The sequence below is a fragment of the Parasteatoda tepidariorum genome, chromosome 10 (assembly GCF_982258835.1).
Source record: "Parasteatoda tepidariorum strain Cologne lab strain chromosome 10, Ptep-v5.0, whole genome shotgun sequence".
Lineage (NCBI taxonomy): Eukaryota > Metazoa > Arthropoda > Arachnida > Araneae > Theridiidae > Parasteatoda > Parasteatoda tepidariorum.
In genome coordinates, this window is record NC_141764.1 from 95,963,592 (window position 1) to 95,989,235 (window position 25,644).

At 30.1% G+C, this 25,644-nt stretch overlaps 1 protein-coding gene across 1 annotated transcript; it reads right to left on the reverse strand.

Moving 5' to 3' along the window:
* Positions 1–501: 501 nt before the first annotated feature.
* LOC107450808 (solute carrier organic anion transporter family member 74D) lies at positions 502–20,387 on the reverse strand. Its single transcript, XM_087152894.1, has 10 exons — positions 19,305–20,387; positions 14,391–14,477; positions 13,210–13,398; positions 12,349–12,513; positions 10,519–10,680; positions 7,649–7,721; positions 7,408–7,552; positions 5,973–6,148; positions 4,608–4,672; positions 502–1,868 (listed from the first exon to the last, which is right to left on the reverse strand). The coding sequence occupies exons 1-10, from the start codon at positions 19,945–19,947 to the stop codon at positions 1,480–1,482; spliced, it is 2,094 nt and encodes a 697-aa protein (XP_087009020.1). The 5' UTR covers positions 19,948–20,387; the 3' UTR covers positions 502–1,479.
* Between the last annotated feature and the right edge of the window lie 5,257 nt (positions 20,388–25,644).

The following is a 25,644-nucleotide window of genomic DNA, read 5'->3' on the forward strand; positions in this document are numbered from 1 at the left end:
GTTACCCTACTTCATCAATGGTTAATTTAAACATCAACACCTTCTGCACAAAATATTATTTAAAGTAATAAATAACATATTTCCCATTCAAAAATATTTAAAAATAATTCTTTCTCCTCAAAAAAAGAAATACATTCAACTGAAGTCTCCAGTTAAGTCTGAAATATTATTTAAAACAATGAGAGAAGCATTCAGGTTCCACGGAATGCCTGAGGTGAAATTTCGCTACAGATTTTCCCTATTGTGGTACTTTTTTTACCAGGCTCATTTTAACCCGTAACTTTTTTTGTAGATCTTTTTTTCCGTCTACCTACTTAATCATATACAAAATTGCCCACCCGATTTAGTCGTAAAAATCTACGAAAATAAGGAGGATGCTTCTCCTTTAGCAAAATGTATTTAAGGAGATCAAAACGCAAGTTTTATTAAGACAAATACAAAAAATTGCATTCTATTTTTAATAAACAGAGCTGCTAAAATATAAATGTAATAACGCAGTCATAATTGGAAAAACTTTATTTAATTTGTACTGTAAAACAAAAACACTTTCAAAGCGAGTGTTTACATGGATGATGATTTCTCGGTTGATTTGGTTGTTCACATATTGAAATCTTGAGGTAGTTGTCTAAATGATATTTTTTTCTAGTTAAACTCTTGAGGTAGTTATACTATCCTAATGAGGACATAAAAATATGTGAAATATTAAGATCTTACGGTAAAAAATGAAAAATAAAGTGTGAGTGGCTTATTGAAAGATGATGCCTAAAAAGCTTCAGTCTACGTAGCATCAAATAAAAAAGTACCATGTTTAGAAACCTGTTATAATAGAGATAAATCTTAAGCTACAATAAAATGAAAATTCGCTGTAAACGTTTTAAGCTATCAAGTTAAGCTACAATTGAATGCAAGTTTGCTGCGAATTTTGTAAGCCAAGAAGTTGAGCAAAAATTTAATGCATATTTGCTTTAAACTTTGTAAGCAAGAAGACAATAACACTTTGTAGACAAGAATATCATGCAAATTTGCCGTTCAGTTGAACATAATAATGTCACGTAATAGATAGCAAGTAAAGGAAGCTAAATAGTATTACTATGTTCTAATAATTGTAGGAAAATAAAAGTAACTTATTTCTTATAAAAAATATGCAAAACAGGTTTTAACTTTTTCCTATGTGTAATGTACATTCGTCCATTTTTGCCTCTCCAAAAAAGCAATTTACGACAAATTTTAAATTATTAGCCATTTTTCAGATTTATTTCCATTATCCATACCGCTTTGTTTCGCTTGATAGTAAGCTTTGTATTTATTTTTTTACTATGGGTAATGCCATGGTTAAAGATAACGGATAAGATCGAGAATTCGATGGTTTCAAAGCGATGGAATTTCAAAGCAAAAGCGCTTGACAGATGATTTTGGAGTAGAGAGTATCGTGAGAGAGGTCATGGTTCAGTACGGATTGTAATACGAGGGCTTAATTTACTACGGAACCATCTTCTCTGTACTACTATTATTTATCTTCTTCAGAACTGATGATTCCTGATCTGATTCTGTTTCACTCCGAGAGATGTTCTCAACCATTTCTGTATCACTTGATGGATGCTCAAGAGTATTCATTTCCCTCTCTTCGTTGGCGACAACAGCAGAATCTGCTTCAACATAAAGATTGTGGAGATTCTTGCTCAGAATCCACACACAGATGTCGAAGAAGGCAGCCAGGGCAAGGAACAGAATGGTCACGCCATGGAGCTTGTACCGGAAGTCATCCAGGTCGTAAATCCAGCAGTTTCCGGTTTTGCCACAACTTTTTTCCCACACCTGACAACTGGAATCTGTTAAAGCTCCATAGATAAGTGGATACGGGAAGAAAGCTAAACAAAAATAAAATTATATATATATATATATATATATATATATATATATATATATATATATATATATATATATATATATATATATATATATATAAAACACGAAGAAAATTAAGAAGAACAATAAGTTTCATTTATTGCGCATAAGCTGCAAGTAAACAGAACTCATTAGATGAGTTCAAAATGAAGATAAAACAAAGGAAAATTACAGACATATGAAGAAAGAACAAAAAAAAAAGGGGGGGGGAGAGAAATGATAATAAAAAATAACAAGCAACTGAGAATTCCCCCCCCCCAGTTGTTATTTTTTATTATTAATTTTCTTTCCGCCCTCCTTTTTTTCGTATGTCTGAAATTTTCCTTTGTTTTATCTTCATTTTGAACTTATATATATATATATATATATATATATATATATATATATATATATATATATATATATATGGCTTTATTAAAAAAAAATTCATAAAACGTAGACAAACTCTAGATTTTAACCATATAGGAACTTTCGTCTGGTAGCAAAAGCTAAGCTTTTATTCTTTGTTAAATGATTTAAAAATTAATATGATTCCAACATACAAAGCAAGATCTGTATCAAAAACAACAATCTGTATCAAAAACAAGAAGAGAAATTTTAAATACTATTAGCAAAATATACAAAATTTGTTTTTACATTAAAGTTACTATACTTTGTTATCTTACAAGCGGGAAATTTATTCTACTAAAAACGTATAAGTTGGCATTTAAGATGCTTAAATAGGTTTTAAAATTTTACACTGACAATAAAATAATTCATTTCTGAATCGGTGATTTAGTTTATAATCTAAATTTTTTTATAACTGAAATAACTGATAATATAGCTATTTTAAATAACTGATAATATATTATTAGAGTTTGAAAACCTAAATCCTCTATTTACCAAATTATTAAATAATTATAAAAAATAAGCGATATTTTTTGTTCTGTTAATTGTTTATTTTCACAATGGCAAATATATATTTAATATTCAATAATATGTTCTTAAAATTTTTAATTTGGGACCTACGCTGCATTATAACATTTTAATTAAAGTTAAACATTTAATGCTTTGTTTCATAACTAGTTGAAAATGTTAATAAGTTAATGAAAAAATATGAAAGACTTACACCCAAAATTGATCCAGATAAAATGCTAATAATTGAGGAATGAAATTGAAGAATCATAAAATAGCTTGTTCGAACGAAATATCAACAACTAAATAATTCCAAATGTAAAAATTTAACTTTAAATAATTGTTTGCTATTAACTAGCAATGATAATCAGAAAGTCAAGTTGCTGGAACAGACAAGTTCCGATGGGATATTTTGTTCCGTTTCAATGTTATATGGGAATAACGTTGGTGGGACTTAAAAGTACCCTCTATGTACCGTCGGTATATAAAGGGTTAAGAGGACGTCATACCTTGGTAGAAACTTTTTACCGAACATTCTCTTTCGCCTCCATTGCTAATTTAAAAGAAAGAAAAAGTGATTTCAGTCTAACCTAGAATAGGCCATAAAATTTAAATTTCGTAAAAAAAAATAATTCAAAATAACAAAATGCAAGCAAATTACTGGAATAGAACACTTTCCCATTGCGTATTCCCAAGTTATCTTCTTATAATTTATTTTCATTTGGAGATTTTAAAAATTTCTTTTCAGAAACTTCATGGCTTTCTTAAGGTTTGCTTGAACTCACTTTTTCTATACTTTAATTTTTTTAAACTAGTAGTATTCCAGTTTCACCTGTAGTATTCCAGAAAGAAGAAACTTTTTAAAATTAACCATGCACAGTAATTTTTATTTATTTTGAAAATTAGCTATTTATTGTGATGTAGTCAGCTACAACGTTTTGATCTTATACCCAAACAATATTAAAAAAAAAATTTATACATAAAACAAAAATCCTTTACCCAAATATTTCAAAAAAATAATTTATATCTAAAACAGTGAACTGCATCACCGAAATTGAGAAAATTTTATTAAAACACAGCGGAAAGAAAAAAAATCTTTTTAAAACAGGAAACACATCGCGAATCTTTTTAAAATTGATAGGAACCTATCGTGATGCAATGCGCTACGATCTTGTAATGAAAAACGCTCTGCTTTATTCTTTCATAGTTTTTAGTTTTATAGACACATAGGGGTAAAAAAGAACCTTCCAGAAAACTTAATTAGTGTATAACATAATAGTCTAATACCGATCACATTGCTATGGGTGCTTTTTTTAACTTAACATTTTACGATAAACTTATATAATGACAGTTTTATAATCAATAATTGGAAAATTAAGTTATTTTTTTATTTATTATTTTTATATTATAATTTTATCTTTTATGTAAATCTGTGTGAAAAAACTATTTACTTAAAACAACCATTAAAAAATAGATATAAAAAATTTTTTAGAAATTATTTTTTGAACTATTGATGAATAATCACTGTAACGAAAACGAGTTCTTACAGCAACCAACAATTAAATAGCGAAAACAATTAAAACAAATTTGTGAATGAAGTAGTATTGATAAAGTTGTTTTTATCCTTCTAGAACTGAAAACCAAATCTCTATTAATAGAATTTGACGTTTTATATTTAATACTACTTGGATATGTACGTAAAAACGCTTGCATATCATATCCTAACTACTTGAGCATAAGAAAGTGCGGATAATATTATATATAACAAACGCATTTTTAAGTGAATTACATAAAAATGTTATACTTACCCAGCAGAGAATACAAAGGACTGACAGCTCCAATAACAACTGACTTATCTGCGGGGTCCACAGCCCTAATAACAGTAGTTAACATATTGCAATAGTTGATTTTTCATAAATAAAATACTATGAGCAATACTTTAGTAGTAATGATCGAGTTTTCATATACTAAGTGATAATCTTAACGGTTTAAAAGGGATGATCTCAATTATATTATTTAATTAGTGCTAACTGTTATAGTTAAAGCACAAAAATTCAATGACAACTCAAAAGCTCGTTCTTTTCGATAAATTCAATCAATGAGATCGGTCAGAAGCTTAGGTCTCATAATTTTAGCTTCACTTTTGCATATTTTGCCATGTCTCTGGAACATTTTAAAAGATTCGAACGCAATTATAAAATTCGTTGATATAATTGCATCTAAACCTTTTATTTTAATGATCGAAAATTTGTCGAAAAAAGGTACGTTTATAGAGAGGTGCATTTTGTATTTGATCCAGAAACTCAATTAACAGTAATCAGCACGTTTGAGTTAAACCTTTTAAGGCAATAACATTGGCACTTAGTTCGAGAAAATCTGGGCATTAGAACAAAAGTTATTCGGAGTAATTTCTGTTTTTGGTTCACTGTTAACAATCGAGCATATTTTCTTTCTATATGTTTTTAATTAGGGGTTGAAAGTTAAAATTTGTATAATCTAGCAGAGGGTTTTTTTAAATTCCTTCTTGCTTTCTTCGATTTCAGTGCCATGATTTTTTTTCTTTTCTCGTCTAAGTGACGTGTTTGCGTGTCAGATTATCTTCTTATTGTATCTTTTGCTTTTTTTGATGCTTTTATTTATTTGAAGGGATTTGTAGATTGTATTATGTTGCAAGTTGGTCCAAGAGTAAAAAATTGCAATTCGAATCTTCCTTTAAGAATTTTTAGACATAGAATCTTTCTTAGGAATTTTTAAACAGAAGTTATTTTAATTTTGTTACCGTTCAGGTTAAAATTGATAACTTAAACGTATTTGCTGTGAAGTAAAATTTAAAAGAGCAAATTTTATTTTTGAGATTTTTAGATTTTAATTTGCATTTCGATTTTCCGATTTAAATTCCTTTTTTTTTTTTTTTTTTTTTTTTTTTTTTTTTTTTTTTTTTGAGGACTTACTTAGTTTTATCTTGTTTCAAACTGCATTTAATAAATTAAACTAAAACTGGCAAATATGTTAAGCTCGAAAAACTTATAAACCTGATATTTGCTTGTTCAAGAATGATTTTTATTAGTATTATTCTATTATTTTGAAAAAATGTATTTTAGTTCTTAATGTATTTTCCCCCACTCTTCAATGTCATTTTTTAAAAAATCTTCTATCTAAGCATTTTTTCTTACCTGAGAGTGATTATTGGATTTGCAACACCAAGGCACGAGAAAACGAACTTTCCAGCTGAAAGTATTATAACATAAGCCATTAAGCCTTGACATTGAAATCCGCAAAAACCATCCTGAGCATCACCGTGTGTAAATTTTCCAGCTTCGTCATGAACACAACTGCAGTTAGTATAAATCTGAAATAATAAAAATACATCTAATAATTCAAATATCTAAAAAAAAAATTCATAAACAGAGAAGCATTACATTAAGGAAACCGAATTTGCTACCACTTTTATAATTAAATTAATAAATCCGTTCACATTTATGAGTCTATGTCGGTAATGTAAGATAACCGATTACACTGTCAAGTGCATTGTGCGAAATCCGGATAAATAATGTATAATTATAACATATATGTTGGTTAAAAATATGATGAATTGAATAAAATATGATTGTTTAAAATATGATGAATTGAAAGTAAAACGCTTCAAGTATTGCTTCGAGGAAGCGATTCTCCGAACAGCAAATGAAGATGAGTCAGCCGAGTATATCCTATACGTGAGCCTGACATCTGCTCCCCGAAATTGCAACACAGGTCAAGGCTCTAACGTAGATTTAATAGTATGCAGTTTGTTCTCACTTAGTAAATCCCGGTGTTGCTTCCACAAAGACATAGTAAACTGTCGTATGTAATTCTTCATGTCAAAAAGGGGAGCTGATAGTGTTAATGGAGTTGTAGCTGATCGGGCAGCAGAATCAGCCATGTCGTTACCTGAAATACCAATATGGCTGGGGATCCAGCAAAACACAATGTTAAAACCATTTTTGTGATGGCTAATCAACAGATGCTTATTGATGCATAAAATAGGATGAGCTTCGCTGTTAACATGACTCAGCTGACGCAAAACACTTAGGCTGTCAGAATAAATGCGATACTTTCGCACGTTTGTTGCAAATGAGATAAGTCGTAGAGCTATGAGAATGGCTTCAGCAGTAAATACGGAACATATGGCAGGTTTGATATAACTGTACGTTTGATCAGCTACAATGATTCCGCATCAATCATACCCTGGAGATTTTGACCAATCCGTAAAAGTGGAAACATACTGAGAATACTCATGGCAATGAGAGATGAATAGCTGATTAAACACACTAGGAGCTATACTGGATTTTCTGTATGAAGCAAATGGAGAATAAAAGTGATGCGACGGAATAACCCAAGGTTTGTTAAGATAAGTTGTAGGATCGGCTAATTGATATTATGATTCGCAGAAATTGAACGTCTGAAGAATTGAAATGCAATTTTCCGTTGAGCAATTGTGCATCAACTGAGCACAATGCGAAACAATGGATGAAGTCTTGATTCAATATAATTCTTGATTAATTTACCCCCAAACTGATTAATTGATGCACAGTTAAAAGACAGGATAGACACCTCTATATAGTTAAATACCTTTTTGCCATCTTCTTCCTTGTAATCAATGCAACCCGCGTAACAGGGAGAAAAGTACTCAGATTTTGAATCAGGTTCACAGATCGGAGTGTATGCCTTCGTGGTACAAAAGCAGTCACGATTGCAATCATTCTCTAGACTGAATCTGGAAAAAATTAATGTTCTATTTATCCGATTGCGAAATTATTGAAAATAAAACACACCAGAAAACAACGATTCGTTTTATTTTGCAAAGACACACCGTTCAAAATGCTTGTTTTTTGGACTCGTTAGACGAGAGGTGATCAAAGTTTCGATTGACCCGATAAAGTCTACTTGTCAGTTAATAATTTATGTATCATAAAAATCGTACAAAAGTGATTGAAACTTGTTAAATCTATAAAACGCAAAGAGTTCAAATAGAGATTTGAGCACAATAGTTAATTAGAAAATGGTTAGAATAGTGATTGGAGATAAGCTCTTGTTATGATATATTCAGTCTGCTTCGATGAGGGAACGATTGAAATTTGTATTACTATCAGACACGAAGCTCCAAAGTACAGAATTTAGAGCAAGCTAAAAAGTGATGGTCAATAATTTGGTTGCAAGATTTCACCATCACAGAAACTAAAGTGATTTTATAAAATCGTAGCTGTTATTAAAATAACTAGAAATGAGAATAATAATAACGCTGCTTTAAAAATTCCAAATTTCCACATTCCAAGAGCTAGTCAGGGGTGATTTTATTCCGGGTTTTTCACTTGATGTCACAATCATACCTGCCGAGTTCTGTTCATATGCCATAATCGCGTCAATGAGTTTCCTTTTTCTTATTTTTGTTATATAAAAATTTTCTATCATATAATTTCTTACTTACAGTCGAGCTTGCTCTTAACTGGAACAGTTGGGTTGTTTCGTTAAATCAGAGTCTGTGAATCAGAGTCGGTCGAATTTATCAAAAATAAAAGCTATGTTGAATAAAAATGTATGTATTAAAATGACATACTTTTTGACACGACGCGATTACACTAACGAGAATAGTGTTTATTAGTGATTGAACTTGGGCAACAAATAATTACACGTATAGCACAAAACACGTTATCAATAATAGAGAATCGTTACCAGAAGAGTTTGCACTCTCTCAGGGTTAACACCAAAGATTTTCTTCAGCTGTGGAAGAAAAATTGGTGTAATTGTTTTCTCCGTAACTGTACAGATTCTGTTTTTAACTAAATTTCAGTCAAGAACATGTATAAAACGTAGAAATATCTTTCTGATATTTATTGAAAAAGAGTGATTCGTGATATGTAATTTAGGAAACTTCAACGGCATATAATTCATTTTCATACAAATTTTGATTAAATTGTGCAAAAGAAGGTGTTTTTAACTCTTTTTAAAGAATAGGAAATTGCTTCGGACAGTAAATACACTACAATAATGGAAGAGACACTTTCAGTTTTTGACATCTTTTTTTAAAAATTTCTCGAGAAATACTTAGAGGACTATTATGTAACTTTAGAATTTAATTCATGTGATGTTTCATACCCAGCAATAAGGTTTAGAGGTTAGAGGGACCAAGAAAACAAGTATTTTTAAACACCCTATGTTAGAAAATCAAGCAATAAACTTGTATAGATTACTTTGGTTGTTATTTGCAACAATTGCATAAAATTTTATAAACCTAGCTTAAATATTTATTAAGATATACAGACAGTTTTATAAAAAAAATTAATTTTTTCCTTACGTTTTTTTGTCACAGCAATAAAATATTCAATGAAATTTAACAATATTTTAGAAGCAATTTAAAATTATTTAAGAATTATTATTTCAAAATTTTAAAAAATCCTTCAAAAAACTGCCCAGGGTATGAGTATTTAAAGTAGCTCTTTTATACTGCACATGCGCGAAAAAAATTAACATTTTTTTTCCTCATAATTTTGTAGTGAATCGTATTTGGCAACTATTGAAAAAAAAGGTCATAATTTGAAAATCTTACAAATTTAAAACTTTCCAGCAATTTTCTAAGTAATTTTTGCACTTTTCAAAAACAAAAAAAAAAGCCAAGAACGATAAGGGGTTTTTGACAAATGATATTTTATACTATTAAACAAGATTGATTAAAAATGACATTGTAGGGCGATCTTACACCATGTATGTTTTCTTTCCTTATACCACACATTGCGTGTTCGGAGGATAATTTAAGGTATTATTATTTGTTATTAAATTTTATCATATACACAAAATAACACTTCTGAAAACCCCCTTATCATTTATAGCTTTCTTTTAAAAAATACAAATGGAAAATTGCCTGAAACTTTTTACACTTTCAAGATATTCAAATCAAACTTTTTGTTATTAATTTCCCAAATACAAATCACTGTGAAATTATGAAGGAAAAAAAATTTTTTTTCCCGCGCTTGTGCAGTATAAAAGAATTACTTTAAATACTCTTATCTTGCGCAGTTTCAAATGAATTTTTTTCAAATTTTAAAACAATAATTTTGTCAGTAGTTTTAAATTGCTCCAAAAATATTGCTAAATTTTGTAGAATATTTTTTAAATTATAGTAAAAAAAAATTTTTTTTTTAATAAAAATACATATATCTCCATAAATATTTAAGGTAGGTTAACGAAATTTTATGCAGTTAATTTAAATAACAGCCAAAGTACAAGCTTATTGCTTAATTTCCAAGCAATAAGCTTGTACTTTGGCTTGTGCTTGTACAATACAAGTTACAAGCTTATTGCTCAATTTTCTAGCATAAGGTGTTCAAAAATACTTGCTTTCTTTCGCAATTTATTGTCGGTCCCACAAACCTCCGAAAGCTTTAAACCTTATTGCAAAGTATCTATCTATCTATCTATCTATCTATATATATATATATATATATATATATATATATATATATATATATATATATATATATATATATATATATATATAGTTCAAAATGTAGATAAATCAAAGAAAAATTATAGACATATGAAAATTGGGGGGGGGGGGGGATTGAAGAGAAAGACACGTGTATCTCAAGATATAACTACATCAGTTTTTTTTTTCTAGAAATTTTAAAAGTACATTTTTAAAATATCTTACTCTGAACCCGCAATTGTATCTGTTCCCGACCTTTCAGTAGATTGACACATGATAAGCATGCAGGCTATGAAACATAACTGTCAGTATTTGTGTGATAACAATTCCCCCCGTCAGTTTTCGAGCACTTGGCCTGAACTTGCTGATTCCAAATCCTCCACCCATGATGCCAATCATCATAAGAACAATAACAACTGGACCTGAAAACTCAAAATAAGTTACGAGAAAATTTTATTATTTTGAAAGGAACTAGCAAAATAATTTTCTATAAGTTAAAATATATCTACTCATTGAATCATTGTAATTTTAAATAAGTTTAATTTAAAATTACAATGATTAGAAATGTATTCCCCCCCCCCAAAAAAAAGGTGTCATAGATGAGAGAAAAAAATTGAATATTTGCAAGCCTCAAGAAAATTACATTAATAAACATATATGATTATATTAATAGATATTATTATATTAATATATAAGTATAACGTAATTTAATTATGTTATATTAATAATTAAATTATTATTAATATAACATAATTATTATTAAATAAAACATTGGGCGAAATACATTGTATAAAACAAATAACGTACAATATATTTCGCCCAAAATTTTTAATTTAATAAAATTATTACTTTCTGCATAAAAAAAAGTAAAAATGGTACAAAATGCAATACTGCTCCCTACAAGAAATAATTAAAAATGTTATAGTTATATATGCTTTATGAACAAAAGAAGAAAAATAAATATTTATTCATAAATAAGTATGTGCTTTCATAACTTAATTTATCGCCTGAATGTCTATCCTTAATAGAGGCCATACGTTGGCAATTGATTATCTCTATAACTGATATATATATAGAGTTTTATTATCGTAAAACTTAGTCAAAAATTTCGATATTTGACAATATATTGCAAGATTTTTCTTTCTCCAATTTAACGAATTTATATTTTTACAGTTATCAATATTTTTCTTACCCAAATAAAAATATTCAACCTTCACAATAATAACTAGTTCAGTAACTATAGTTATGTATGATAGTCAAGATGTGATATATCGCCGATAATAATCGTATTCAATAATTGTAGCTATCAATGATAATTCCGATATTGTCGTGTATTTGATACTGAAGTCTGCATTATCGGTACCTACAAGATCTAGCATTGTTGCTCCTACGTGTTGGCCTTCATGGTTCATATAAACATTAAGTACCATCATCGGTACTAGTTGAATAGAATATCTTGATTGCTCTTATCCAAAGAAAAAGAAACAGGGTCAAAAACATATCATGTTATAATTATTATTTTATATTAATAATTGTTAATAATTATTCATTTGATAAATACTGGTTTGAGCCGTGGTGGCTCAGGGAATAGAGTGCTCGCCTCCCAATGAAGTGACCCGGGTTCGAATCCTAGCTGTGGCCGGATTAATTTCACACTCTGCTCGCATTAGCCACAGTGCTCACGTAAAATGTCCTCAGTAGTAGACGGATGATAGGCTAGAGTCCCCTTGCCGTCAGGCAAACCGTGGGAGGTTTTTGTAGCTTTCTTATCCATGCAACACAAATGCAGGTTAGTTCCATCAAAAAGTTCACCCCAAAGGCAAATTTCTCCCAATACTAGATCCAGGAGTTCTCTTGTCTTCTGGATTGAGTTCGAAATTACAAGATTACGGTGATGAACATTGATAGTTGCAAACTCAAAAATTGGGTCAACTGTTCTACAACAGTTATAAAAATAATGACTTATTAATAATTATTCATTTAATAATTAATTATTTATTTAATAATTAATTATTTATATAATAATTAATCATTTATTTAAAAATTATTCTAATATGTAATGATGTGAAAGAGCAAAATGATTGAAGTACCTGATAAAAGATTAGCCATGGAAGCAGACTGCTTAAACTGCATTTCCAAGTATTTGGGCATCAGTATGTAGTACCCTTCGATAGCATTAATTCTCATGATAGTTCCCAGCTGGTTACACATAAGCAGTGGGTTTTTATACAAGCGGATCAAAACAGTCTTCATGTCTAAATAATTCCAATAAACATATCCATTTCAAATTATGTAATTAATTCATTAGGTAATTAACTATAAAAATTTTATATTGTAGAAAATTTTTATTATTATTTAACATTAGTTTATGATATAGGACATTATATTGTAATACATTAGATTATGTACATTAGTTTATAATTAGTTTTTAATATAATTTACATTGGTTGGTAATATCGTTTATTACATCAATAACTTATAATACATAACAATAAATGTGTAATTATGATTAAAAAAAGTTTGAACAATTATAAAACTAGAAAAATCTAATCTCATTGGGTTATCAAAATTTGAACCAGCTCAATATTAAAGCGAAAGAAATTTTTAAGAGTATTTAATGTTCGTAAATCAAAACTAAATATTTTGTAAAATTACAAATTATTTGAAAATAAAATAGTTTATTTTATTTTAAATATTGATTTTTTTTATTCTGGCACAAGAATATAAAAAAAGTATATTATTTAAAAAGAAATCAATAATTCTCCAATTTCTTCAGTTTTTAGGAAATAGAAAATTATTTTCTTTTTAAAATGTCCACATTTTTGGTTATTTTTTAAAGTAAAATTAAAAACCCCAAACTTATGTAAACTGAATAGTATTATTTTATTTAATCCTTTTGACTTACTTAATGACCAATAGATAAAATAAATATGCCAAGGTCAATCAAATACCTTTTAAGTACTCAATCACAGATGTAAGTACTCTCTTCTTGCTTGAATTTATATCGTTCACTCCGGGGAAATGCCTAGGGTAGAGCCAGGCTGGCAACATGAAGATAAACATGAACATTCCGATGATTACAAATCCCATCCACCATGCTCCGACCCAACGAGGATCATCCGGTCCGAATCCTGGATCATCTGCAACATAGAACATTTTCATTTCAACTACAGAAAACGTATAAACCTACTTTAGAGTCTATTAAAACTTGTTCTTTTAACACATATGTACTATTTTAAACCATTCATAGTCATCGGAATTTTTATGAAAAGAAATCTGATAATTCCGATGATGAAGAATCTCAATCCCCATGCTCCAATTCATCGAGGATCATCCGGTCCGAATCCTGGATCATCTACATACAACATGAAACATTTTCATTTCTACTGCAGAAGAGCGTATAAATCTACTTTAGAGTCTATTAAATCTTGTTCTTTTTACATATATGTACTGTTTTAAACCATTCATAGCCATCGGAATAATTATGAAAAGAAATATGATAATTCGGATGATTAAGAATCTCAGTCCCCATGCTCCAATTCATCTGTTGTTTGGAGAGCCTCCTCTCAAATACGACACTTGTAACGTTTTACTTATGCTTGATCACATTTTAACTAATTGTCCCTGCTTTAACCAACATTGTATTACATTTTTTAATAGCACTATTTTATGTATGAAGCATTTGTTAGGTGAAATTCACCATCCTAACATTTTCGCATTTCTGCGAGCTATTGGTATTTTATATTGCATATAGCTGATTTTATTCTCTCTTATTTTTTATCCATGCACAGTTTTGCCTATTTCATGTATTTTATATAACTACGCCTTTTATTGGAATTTATTGACTTTTAAATATATTCGTTTCGCTACTGACGGTTTTATTAACTTTATGTATTTTATAAAAATAAAATTGTAGTATGCATTTTACATTTTAAGCTGCATTAACGTGCTGTTTGGCGCAGCATATCCTCTTTTGGATCCTGTGCCATTAAACTCTAAATTCAATCAATCTGTGTGAATATGACGCAGGTTAAATGAACATAATGTTTCTGCTGAGCTCGCTCATCCTTTATGAAGATGTTGCTACCTCATAAAACTGAAATTAAATGAAGGATTTAACCGAAATGCTTACAGAAAGGATCCTCATAAAATTGAAGGCAGAATGACGAGAGCAGAAATCCTAATGCTGGTCCCAGCAATTGAAGTGTCATGGAAGTTGCTGCAAATCAAACAAAATTATTACTCAAAATCTACTGGGAAAAGTAACAGAAAAGAGACAATACTTCTCTCATAAATTAATTAGAGGTAATATTTTTGATTTTATTTTGTAACTGGAGTTGAACAGTTGACCCATTTTTTTTTCTTTCTTTTTTTTTTGTTTATGACTATCAGTGCTCATCTTTGTAGATTTGTAATTTTGAACACAACCCAGGGCACAAGGAAATTCCAGAGCCGTGGTGGCTCAGGAGATTGAGCTTCCGCTTTCCAATGAGGTGAACCGGGTTCGAATCCCAGCAATTGATCGATACGATATTCCGCATCCTTTTGGCACCATCCACAGTGCTGACGTAAAATATTCTCTGTGGTAGACGGATCATGGGTTAGAGTCCCCTTGCCGTCGGGCTAACAGTGAGAGGTTTTCGGGGTTTACCTCTCCTTGTAACGCAAATGCGGGCTAGTTCTATCAAAAAGTCCTCCTTTTCTCAGGAACTATTCGACCAATTTTGTTATAATATCGTATTTTGCCATATAAAATAACATTTTTCAGAATGACGTAAAGATTTGTATTGTACTACTTAAAATTTTTTCGACTATTATTAATTAAAATAATAGAAATTAATAAATAATCATGAAAAATAATTTTTTTTCATGCAATCCTCTTCGGATAAACGAATTTTTTAACTGTGTGCAAAAATATTCCAATTCGGTGAAAAATTTCTCAAGATAAGGCGAAATGCGCTAAAAGTAAAATTAGCATTAAGGAGTTCAAACTTTGGAACGAACTATTATGGCCTGACTAAACTATTGGGACCATATTTGCCAGATTGCCATATATTCTGGGGGTCAGTAATCATAATCCGTCGGAAAAAACGGTAAGGCTCTGAAAAAACGCTTATTCACAGAAAATACGTTTTCGTTGCTCAAAACATTGTCTGCACTAATTAATTAGCATATTTGAGGTCTTACTCCTGAACCATTATTAAGATTGAGTCCTAGTGTGTAAAAAGCCGATCATTAGACATAAGTTATTCAGAGTGTTTCGTTTATTTCTTATTTGTGTATTTATTCATTTATTTATTTTTGCACACTTGTAACTCATAACATGTAATTATTTGAGTAATTGATAAACATGCTGTCATTCGAGAAAGAGTTGATTGCCACGAGTTCTCCATTTAATCCAATTTAATATGTTTTTACATGTGTTTTTTGAATTGTGAATGCATGGATTTGTTGATCAATTTTTATAATCACGTTTACTTTTCTACCTTTTTTTTCTTTTTAAAAAAAAAAAATATTTTATGACTGACACCCACATCTTGTCAACATCAAAATAAATGAATTATGAGAAATGAGATTTTTTTAATTAAAATTTTTAATGGAATGGGTTGAGAAATAGTTAAATGCCTTAGTCGTAATATCCTTTCCTTGAGCCTCAAATTCAAACTTGAATCAATAAAAATAAATAACCTTTAGAAACTTTAAATTCTGCGAACCGGCAAATAATGGAATGTTTTGTTTGATGTATGTTCAACTGTTGAAATTTAACCTAATCGAATTAGAGTAAGAAATAAAAAAATTAATAAGTCGGGTTAATTGCCATTTTAAAAAGGGTAAAAGTATTTTAAAATAGTAATACTGTTATATTCTATAATTTTTTTGCGAATGCTAAAATATATAAATATTTGAAATAAATTAAGTCTAGATTTTTTAAAAAGTAATTAATTACTCTTTTAATTTTTATTAAATTTAATTGCAATTACATAATTATGATATTCCAGAGAAGCCAACTTCTCCGAACACGCCAAAATAATTATAAAAATGGTTATTAACTACAAAGTAGATTTTTCAAATATTTAACTATTTCTGCCTGCTTTTTAAAAGGTATAGAATGATATAGGCTTACGAATTATTTAGAAATAGTGGTGAATAAAAATTCACTGAATTGAATTTATTAAACCAAGAATCAAAATTGATAAATTACCACTTTAAAATATATATTTGCTGTCTGGAGCACGTTGGCATTATTATATATTTAAACTACAATTATATTTATAAAATTTGAATGTGGTAAATTTTATTAAATTACATTAATTAATTATTTAAATGAATAAACTAATTAATGAAAAAATTAAATAATTCTTTTAGTTTTGTATTTTTTACTAATAGGAAAAAAAATTCCGAAATAATATTCATTTCCGACAATTCTCTTATTTCTCTCTCTCTTTCTAAATCAGTAAGTTACCTGTAGTTGTGAGGTAGTCAAAAGCTCCCAAACAGAGATTTTCTAAGAGTTGACAGCCAATAATATTTTTAAATCCTACTAAACTCTCTCATTTAGTTTTCAATAACGGCGTAGGACAATTATATCAGATAACAATTATTTAGGCTGATTTGTTTCAATGTTTATAAAAAAGATTGATTATTAAGGCTTTTTAATGTTTCACTAAAAATTTAAATAGTGAAGCACTGACTCGGTCGATTATAAAAACTAAACATTTAACTCGGAACAATAATACAAATCAACATTTCATTTGTAGGATGCATTGTGATTGCAAATAAGAATGGAATTGTATTAAATGTAGGCATTTCTGCTTATCATATTTTGTTTGTTTTAGACAATGACAAGTATGGATATAATAAATTCATTTAACTTCTGATCACAAGTTTTAGCAAAATACTAACATAACATGGATAATACCTCAGAAACTGAAGCGAAAACCCTTATTAAATACTTCAAAAATTGAAGAATTATAAAACGTTTAAAAGTCAACATAGCGCTCAAAATTTTGAAAACAGATAGATGCTCTTTAAAATTTAGATTAAGAGAACGCCATTAAGGATTCAATAAATTCTCCATTGCCGCACATTGTCGGAACCTTGGACATAATTTTACTATCGATAGCACTAAGATTCTTTTCGTTTCTTTTAAGTCTGCTCTTTCAAATGCTCTGGCTTGTTATTTCATTTATTTGAATATAGATATCTTAGATAATGACATAAGTTTCTCACAGCTACTGCATATTGCTTGAAAACACATCCTGTCCTGACTTTCACTACAGCTATTTTCTAGTTTTTCTCCTATCTCTGTTTTATTTTTCCTACTCTTCATTGTGTTTCAATTTGTGTCTTTTAGTTTCAAATCTTTTTTGTTTTCATTTACGCATGCTAGGTTTTGAAAATAGCTGTCCTGCTTTTCAACGCAACGCATCCTGCCCCGACTTTCTCTACCCCTATTTTCTAGTTTTTCTCTTATGTTTATTTTATTTTCCCTGCTCTTCGTTGTGTTTCAATCTGTGGCTTCTAGTCTCCAATCTGTTTTGTTTTTCTTTACACATGGTAAGTTTTGAGAATAGCTACCTTGTTTTCTAATGCACGATTCAAAAAAGCAACGCATCCTGCCCCGATTTTCACTACCTCCATTTTCTAGTTTTTCTCCTATCTTTGTTTTATTTTTCCTTCTCTTCATTGTCTTTCAATTTTGTTGTTCTTTCATTTACGCATGCTAGGTTTTTTGAGAATAGCTCCCTTGTTCTTCAACGCACGAACATGTCGACTTTTTCCATGTTAAATATTTTCGATTATCAAAAACAACAACAAAAAAGTGTTAGAAATTATTGAACTTGAACACTTATCTCTATTCAGCTAATTTATTTTTTATATCTAGTAGATGCAGTTCGTGGAATTTTCGGATTTCATTAATCTGTTCCTCCTGCGTGAAACATTAGAAGACCTCTATTTTTAAAACATTGTTTACAATGAAAAATGTTATGGTGAGATTGCCTACTTGAAATTGTTTTTAAAAATTTGAAAGTGATATGCAACTTAGAGAAGCAGTCTAGATATCTGAAACAATTTATCTAGTCTCCTATAGAAGATATCTAAAATAACCAATGATCGGAGTTTCTTAGAACTAGAAAAAGTATATTAATATATAGAGTAACGTATATTGTCTCAATTAAACAGGAAATGATGCGCTGCGAATGAAAAACATATTACATAAATTATTTAAACAAATCGTTTAGCTCTTATTTAAAAAAGATGCAGAGTGCCCCGAATTTCTTGCAAGAAGTAAAAACTCAGACTTTTATTTAAAAATTAAGAGTTTTTATTGCTACATAAAAGTATACGATTCTGAATTGAATAAAATATCAGTTAAATAACCTCTGTAAGTTGCACATGCGTATTTTTTAGTCGAAATTTTAAATGACCTATTTGCTGAATTTTATTGTAGCAGCTCTCAATGTTACTTAAAGGCGTGTATTATTATGACTTTGTTGGCATAAACACTACATTTATAGTATTATTATCATTATCTTTTCTTTTTTTTTAAATTAAAGGTCCTATGATACATTTAATCGCATTATCTGGGTGGTCAATTTTTATCTCCTAAACGGAAAACCACGAAACCAAGGAATGCATAGAATAAAATATTGTATTGAAACGAATTATTTTGTTATTACACTATGAAAAGCGTTATAATATTGAAGAGTTCTGCGTTTTTGGCAGTCTATCTGTTTTATTTATTTTTGATGTCTACTTTTTACTGCATTAATGGCGCACACGTTTCAGGAATAATATTTATTATTAAAAACACTTAAGTATACAAATTGCATAAAAAAAAGAAAAGACTAAGAAAAAGTGTCCGTCTTCTTGAATTTAAACTTTTTGAAATCTGATTCGTATTATCTTAATTATTTCTGTGAGTTTTTAGATTTAATATAATTTTTCTTCTAACAGACCAGAACAAAATTCGAATTTGAACCAATCAATATTTAAGAAAAAATTTTGAAGAAAGAGAAATTTCAAAGTAAAAATGATTACTTACCTAAATACAATGCAGTATTTTTCTTGTTAATGTTATCATCCAAAAAAGGTGTGCCTATGGAATAAAAAGCTGTATTTCCCAATCCTTTCATAATTAATCCAATAAAAAGCAGCGAAACAGCTAAAATTCTTGGACTTTTGTTGCATAGTTCATCCGTTTCCCTATTTCCACACAGCTGAAAATCCGTCTGATTGACGTAGTCCTTCAAAACGGATGTGTCCCGTATAGGTCCGTACAAAAAATAAGGACCTGCCAAAACGAAACTGCTGAGGGTCGATATACACATTGATGCGGCAATGAATCTCGGCCTGTGGGTTCGGCTGCCAAAGTACCCTAATAAGAACCCTAAGAGGAATGGGCACAATTCTTCTGCCATCAGAATGAGACCTGTCACCTGTGTTTCGAAGGCATAGCGTTTTTCTAGGGTGGATATACACCCGATGAAGTGAGTAAAAGTGGCTCCATTCAAAGTTCCGAGAAGTCCGTTGTTGACCAGGAATGATTTTGGAGAGTTGAATCTCTGGAGCCAAGTCGGGTGAAAACCTCCGATTCCACACGATGTGTCTTCATCATCTGCGATATCGCCATTTTCTTTTTCCGACTTCCACACGTGTCCTATTGAAGATTTTCGACCAATGGACATGTTTAAAGTTGCAGCAATTTAACATACAATGTAATCAGCAAATTTAAATCGTCTATCCTAAGTAGTTAATATATATATTAGGATGGACGATGGTCGAAGCAGAAGAATTAAAAATTTTGCTAATCAACAATATTAAGAAAGCTATATTAAACAAACGAAACCCACATTTCTTTTAATATGAGCATTTGTTTACTATCAGTCTCAGATTTATATTATTTTTATCCAAGTTGTTTGTTTTTCATTGGATATATCGGATAATCATTCTAATTTTAAAAAATATGAAATTGCATTTGTTGAAGAGACAGCTTCGATAATGATGTGTATGCCAACACGTAAGGCGAATGAATATTTATTTCAGAGCATTAGATTAAAAAGAGTCATCTCTTGGCGCTAACACATCACTTTCCTGAATAAACTTCAGAAAGCGACCATTATTACAGAATGATGATTAAACAACTCTTGAATAATTCTTTTTATACTTTACTGACATTATAAATAATCGTTTGAAACTTGTTTTGCCTCGTCAATGAAAAAAAAAGGATGACGTAATAAATACAATGTACATAACTGACGTTTGCTCTCTTCTTTTTTTCTTTCACTCCCCTTTCTTTTTCTTCTTCTTTTTTTTTTTTGTAAATGCACTGCTGCCAATTTGAGTGTATTTACTTCCTCTTCCCGAAAAATATTGCTCATCTCGTTCACTCAGCAAGGTCAAGTGTTTTTTTGACCTTGATGAATTAATCCTTCCGTTACTTCACGTTACGACATAAAAAAAAATTTAAACTTGTAAGAAAAGCTTACTCGAAAAAGCAAATAATTTTATTTGATCCTTCTTCAACGAACAATATCAGCTATTTTTTTAGATAAAAATAAAAATTATCAGCAACGGAACAAACTTAAAAAATAAATAACCGAAAAGAAAAGATAAGAGAACACCTATTTCGCGCCAACATGAAATTAGCACAATTTTTTTTTCTCCTTCAAAAGAATGCCTTAAAATAAATATCTTTGGGTGGTCTTTTTATGAAGTCTAAAATTTTCTGATACAATTACCCATCGCACTATCTCTTCCATTATGACGACCGATATATGATGTCCAATTTTACCGTTCCTCAGATATGGTTAAACCTCTTCTATAGTTTGTCTGGAGTAAGAACTCCCCTAACCATTCGTCTGGACCCGTGGTGATGACTATGGTAACGATTTCAAGTAAGGGTTTGGTGTTATTGTTTATTACAGGTTTTGTCTTGGATCGGAGAGAGTAAGGGAATATTTTTCTCCGATCTATTGTGTTAGTCCTAGAGTGAAGAGAAGCTACCCTCCCTGAAATGCACTATTCTTGTTTCCATAGCAGCAGACGGCCTCAGACTTTGTGGCGAGGGGAGTTCTTACCGTAGACAAACTACCATTTCTTAGACCAGTGCTCCGAAACCTTTTTATCTCCACGAATTAGTTAATAACGGTACATAGAGCCACGATGGCTCAGGGGATAGAGCTTACGCCTTCTAATAAGGCGAGCCGGGTTCGAATCCCAGTTGATACAAATTCCGCACCCGGTTTGCACCGACCACACTGCTGACGAGAGATATCCTTAGTGGTAGACGGAACATGGGTTAGTGTCTCCTTGCCGTCAGGCTAACTGTAGAAGGTTCTCTTGGTCGTCCTCTCCATGTAACGCAAATGCGGATTAGCTCCATCAAAAAAAGTCCCCCACGAAGGCAAATTTCTCCCAATACTCAATCTAGGAGTTCCTTTGTCTTCTGGACTGGGTTCAAAATTACAAGGCAACGGAGTTGAACATTAGTAGTCGTAAATCCATAAAATTGGATCGGCTGTTCAACGACGGTTATAAACAACGGTGCATAACCTTTTTTGTTCCTTGCACTAGTTAACTAACTTATACGAAGATTAATAAATATTCCCAAGAATGCAACAGTCTTTTAGCGAATTATCTGTTTGTGGCCGTTATTTTATATTTGAACTAATAGCGTTTTCAGTTTTTATTGAAATGAAACGAACACATCTTTCATTAAGAGTTTCTAGCATAAAGTGAAAAATAGTTTTATAATTTGCACACTGAAACTTACTAGCATTTAGCAGAATTAATTATTAAGACCTAAAATTTTACTAAAACATGTCATTACGAACTAGTGGAGCAGCATATAAAAATTGTGCGCTTAGTAACGAAGGCATAAAATTAATGTTACAGTTGGTAAATTTTTCCTTAATGAGCTATAAAAAGCACGATTTTAAGAACCTGTTCATATTACAAAATGTTTAAGTTTATTATATTGTTCATAAAATTGTGATCTTAATAGTGCTTGGAAATCAGTTCTCATTGAAAATAATTGCAATTACTAAAATATATAATCATTTATTATTATTATTATTTACATGTAGTTGACAATAGCATTATTTAAACCTCTTTTACAAATCCAAATTTATTCTGTTTCAGGTATTAAATAATTTTGTTCATTTTTATTTTCAGTTATTTATGAAGAGGTAAGATTTTTTCTTCTGTAATTTTATTAAAATTGTATTTCCAAAATTCTGCTTTCATCTAGTTTTCAATATTTATTTTAACTGCATTTTATGATTTAGAATATTTTATGAAAAAGTTAATTCACATTGATAGCAATTAGCTTTCTTTTATAATTTTAGTATTACATGTTTTATAAAATGGTAGTTTCATAATCCCCAGTGGGTATTGGCTATTGTTTTAGTGCTTTGGAAATGAAAATGATTTAGTAAAAAAGTTAGATGGTGTTTTTTAGATTTTTTACTATACATAACAAAGTTAATACCTGTTTTTTGAAATGTAACTGAAAAATTTCTAGCATTATGTTCTTTAATATAAGAATACTATTTTTAATAGGCTTTTTGGAAGCTTTTTCTTGAGTGATTATAAATATTTAGGTCACTGTGGAATTGTTCAATTTAAAGTTATTTTTCAAGAATTGTAGTTTTTTTTAAATTCAATTTAATGAATTTGTTTTAATTAATAGCTCATAATGTAAACTTTACTGTCTAGGATCGGGCACGTACTTTTTGATAAATTTTTAACTTTGTAAGTTAGGAATTCTGCAACAATTTTTTTAAAAGAAAACTTGATTTTTATTTTAATTTTTATTCAACATATTTTATTTGTGTTTTTTTTTTCCATGACCCTATCCTTAAATTTTTTGGTCCCTGATGATCCACAATGTTGGTCCAAATTTATTGGTAATATTTTTTTCTCAAATAAAGTAGACTACAAATGTGAAAGCTATATCACTTTCTTTTAAATGCTGTAAAAACCCAATTACCCCGAATTCCCAATAGCTTGTCAGTAGAATTTTCGAAAATTATGAAGAAAAATTTAAAATTATAATTTATTAGTGATCATAATGTTTTAGTTTATTTTAAAGTTATCCTAATATTATATGGGAGCAATGACTCTTTAATTACTAGTTGTATCATTAATTATTATTGACAAATTTATAATGGTGAGGCACTTTTTTAAAGTAAAATTTGTAATATGGAACACCGACAAGTTTGGCATTAAATAATAAAAAGAAAATATATTGTATGTTTTTTTTAGATTCCTTTTTTATATTTTGTTTCCATTTTGCAATATTTAATTTTTCTTAGCCCAACTATCCAAATAGTCAAGCTTTAACTATATTGAAACTAAGTCTAGATATTGCATGTGCACAAGTTTAATAATTATACACGAAGCATTTCAGTATATATAATTTTTTATTTATGTTAAAGTCACACTTATTTAATTTTATTTATAGGCATTGAGAAGATTTGTAACAATCGTAAGTGGTTCCGAAGTAATTTTATACAAAGAAAAATAAACTTGTGAATCCCTTCTGAGTAAGGCTGGATAAAAAATATCAAGAAATGTTAATTTTTTTGATTTCTGATGAAAAAATAGATTGAATGTAAGAAAGTTTGTTAGAAAATTTATATAGTATATGTATTTTTTTTTTATTTCTAATGGCAAGGCAATACAAAGAAATAATTTAAATAAAACAACAAATTCAGAGTAGAACAGATGACATAAAAGAAATTGACTGAATTCATTGCCTCATTAAAAGTTCTCTTGCACTCCAATACAGTGCCGTCTCAGAGTCGCCATGGAATGATGAGCAGCTTAGGCTGAGATGTAGTACGAAGTACCTGCCCGCTGATCGGGCACTCCACTTCTTCGTCTGTATTGATGCCCATGGGTGACTAGAGTACTGTGTTTGTAGCAATAAAAACAAGAGAAAAAGCAGAAGCACTGGTTGGTGTAAGTATATACTTGTTGTCGTGCTTATAAAAAGGGGATAAGTTAGGTATAATACTTAGGGTGGATACTCCCGAGTCGGCGATCACATGAAGATCACTTCACCTTCTCTGGGAGTATCCATAGTTGGATGAGGGGAAGGGATATATTATTTGTAGTGCCTTGAAAGAACACTATCTGATGATAGGAATGACGTTATTGGGTTATAAAGTCTCATATCTGGTATTAATTCTTTATTCAGTAGTTCAATAGCTGGATCAGGACTTTTTGCTTTACTAAAGAATGAGATATTTAGCTTACTGATAAATTCATTGACAGTGCTGATGTTAAGGTCGTTTCTGATGGCACTGTTTGGGAGGTAATATGGGGCACCAGTAATTCGTCTTAAAAATTTATTTTGAGCAATTTCATGTTTCTTTAGTTAGGTTTGTTTAATACATCCCCAGGCGGGGCACACATCGGTTAAGATTGGTCTTAAACACATAGTGTGTAGTGTTTTCTTAAGGTTTAAGGGAAGTGGTGAGCAGGAGTTTATTAAAGACCGAAGGCAGCTGTAAGTGGCATGAGCCTTGTTGATTACTTTTTAGATTTGAATTGATGAGCAACGGTGGAGGCCTGGTTTGCCAAATTACATAGGGGGCAGTTTGGATGGTGAAAAACCCCAATGCGAAGGAGATGTTCTCCTAAACAGTCATGTCTGGTCAAAAGATGGAATTTTGCAACAGCTTCTCGACGTGGAGAATCGATAATGGCCATAAGATCACCAACTCTCCACCGCTTTGACTGCAAACGGTCAAGTAGTTGAACTTTAAAAATTTTTATCATAATCTGTTTAATATACACTATACAGCTTTATAGAATGATATGATATTTTTTAATATCTTGACTGAAGCAATCTCGAGCACTTTTTCGCTTAACGAAATCCCTCAACGTCGGGATTACTTGCAGAGGTTGACCTTAAAGAAAAAGCGTGTTGCACTCCAGTGGATTCCTGGCCAATGTGGAGTTTATGGAGACGAGCAGAAAGTTTATGTAAACAATCTTTTTTATTCTGCCTTACCGTAGAAACTTCAGTTTTCCGTAGTGTTTTTTCTTTTTATTAAACAACAATAATAGGCATTCTATAATTTTTTTATTCTTATAAAATAAAGTCTGAAAGATAAAATAAAAAAAAGTCTGAAATAAAAAAGAGAAAAGGAGAAAATAAATCTGAATATTTATTTTTGCTTGTCTCTGGTAACCATAGTTTTTGATGGTAAAAAAGTCGGTGAAAGTCCTTTGATTTCTCTCTCTGGAGTGCCAACGTCCCCACCATCCCACCCACGATCAGGGCAGGGGTCAATTTGCAGGTGCAAATGTGGGGGGTTATTTTTTTAAGTGTATGCTTTGGCTCTTTAGCAATTATTATTATGAATTGTTTT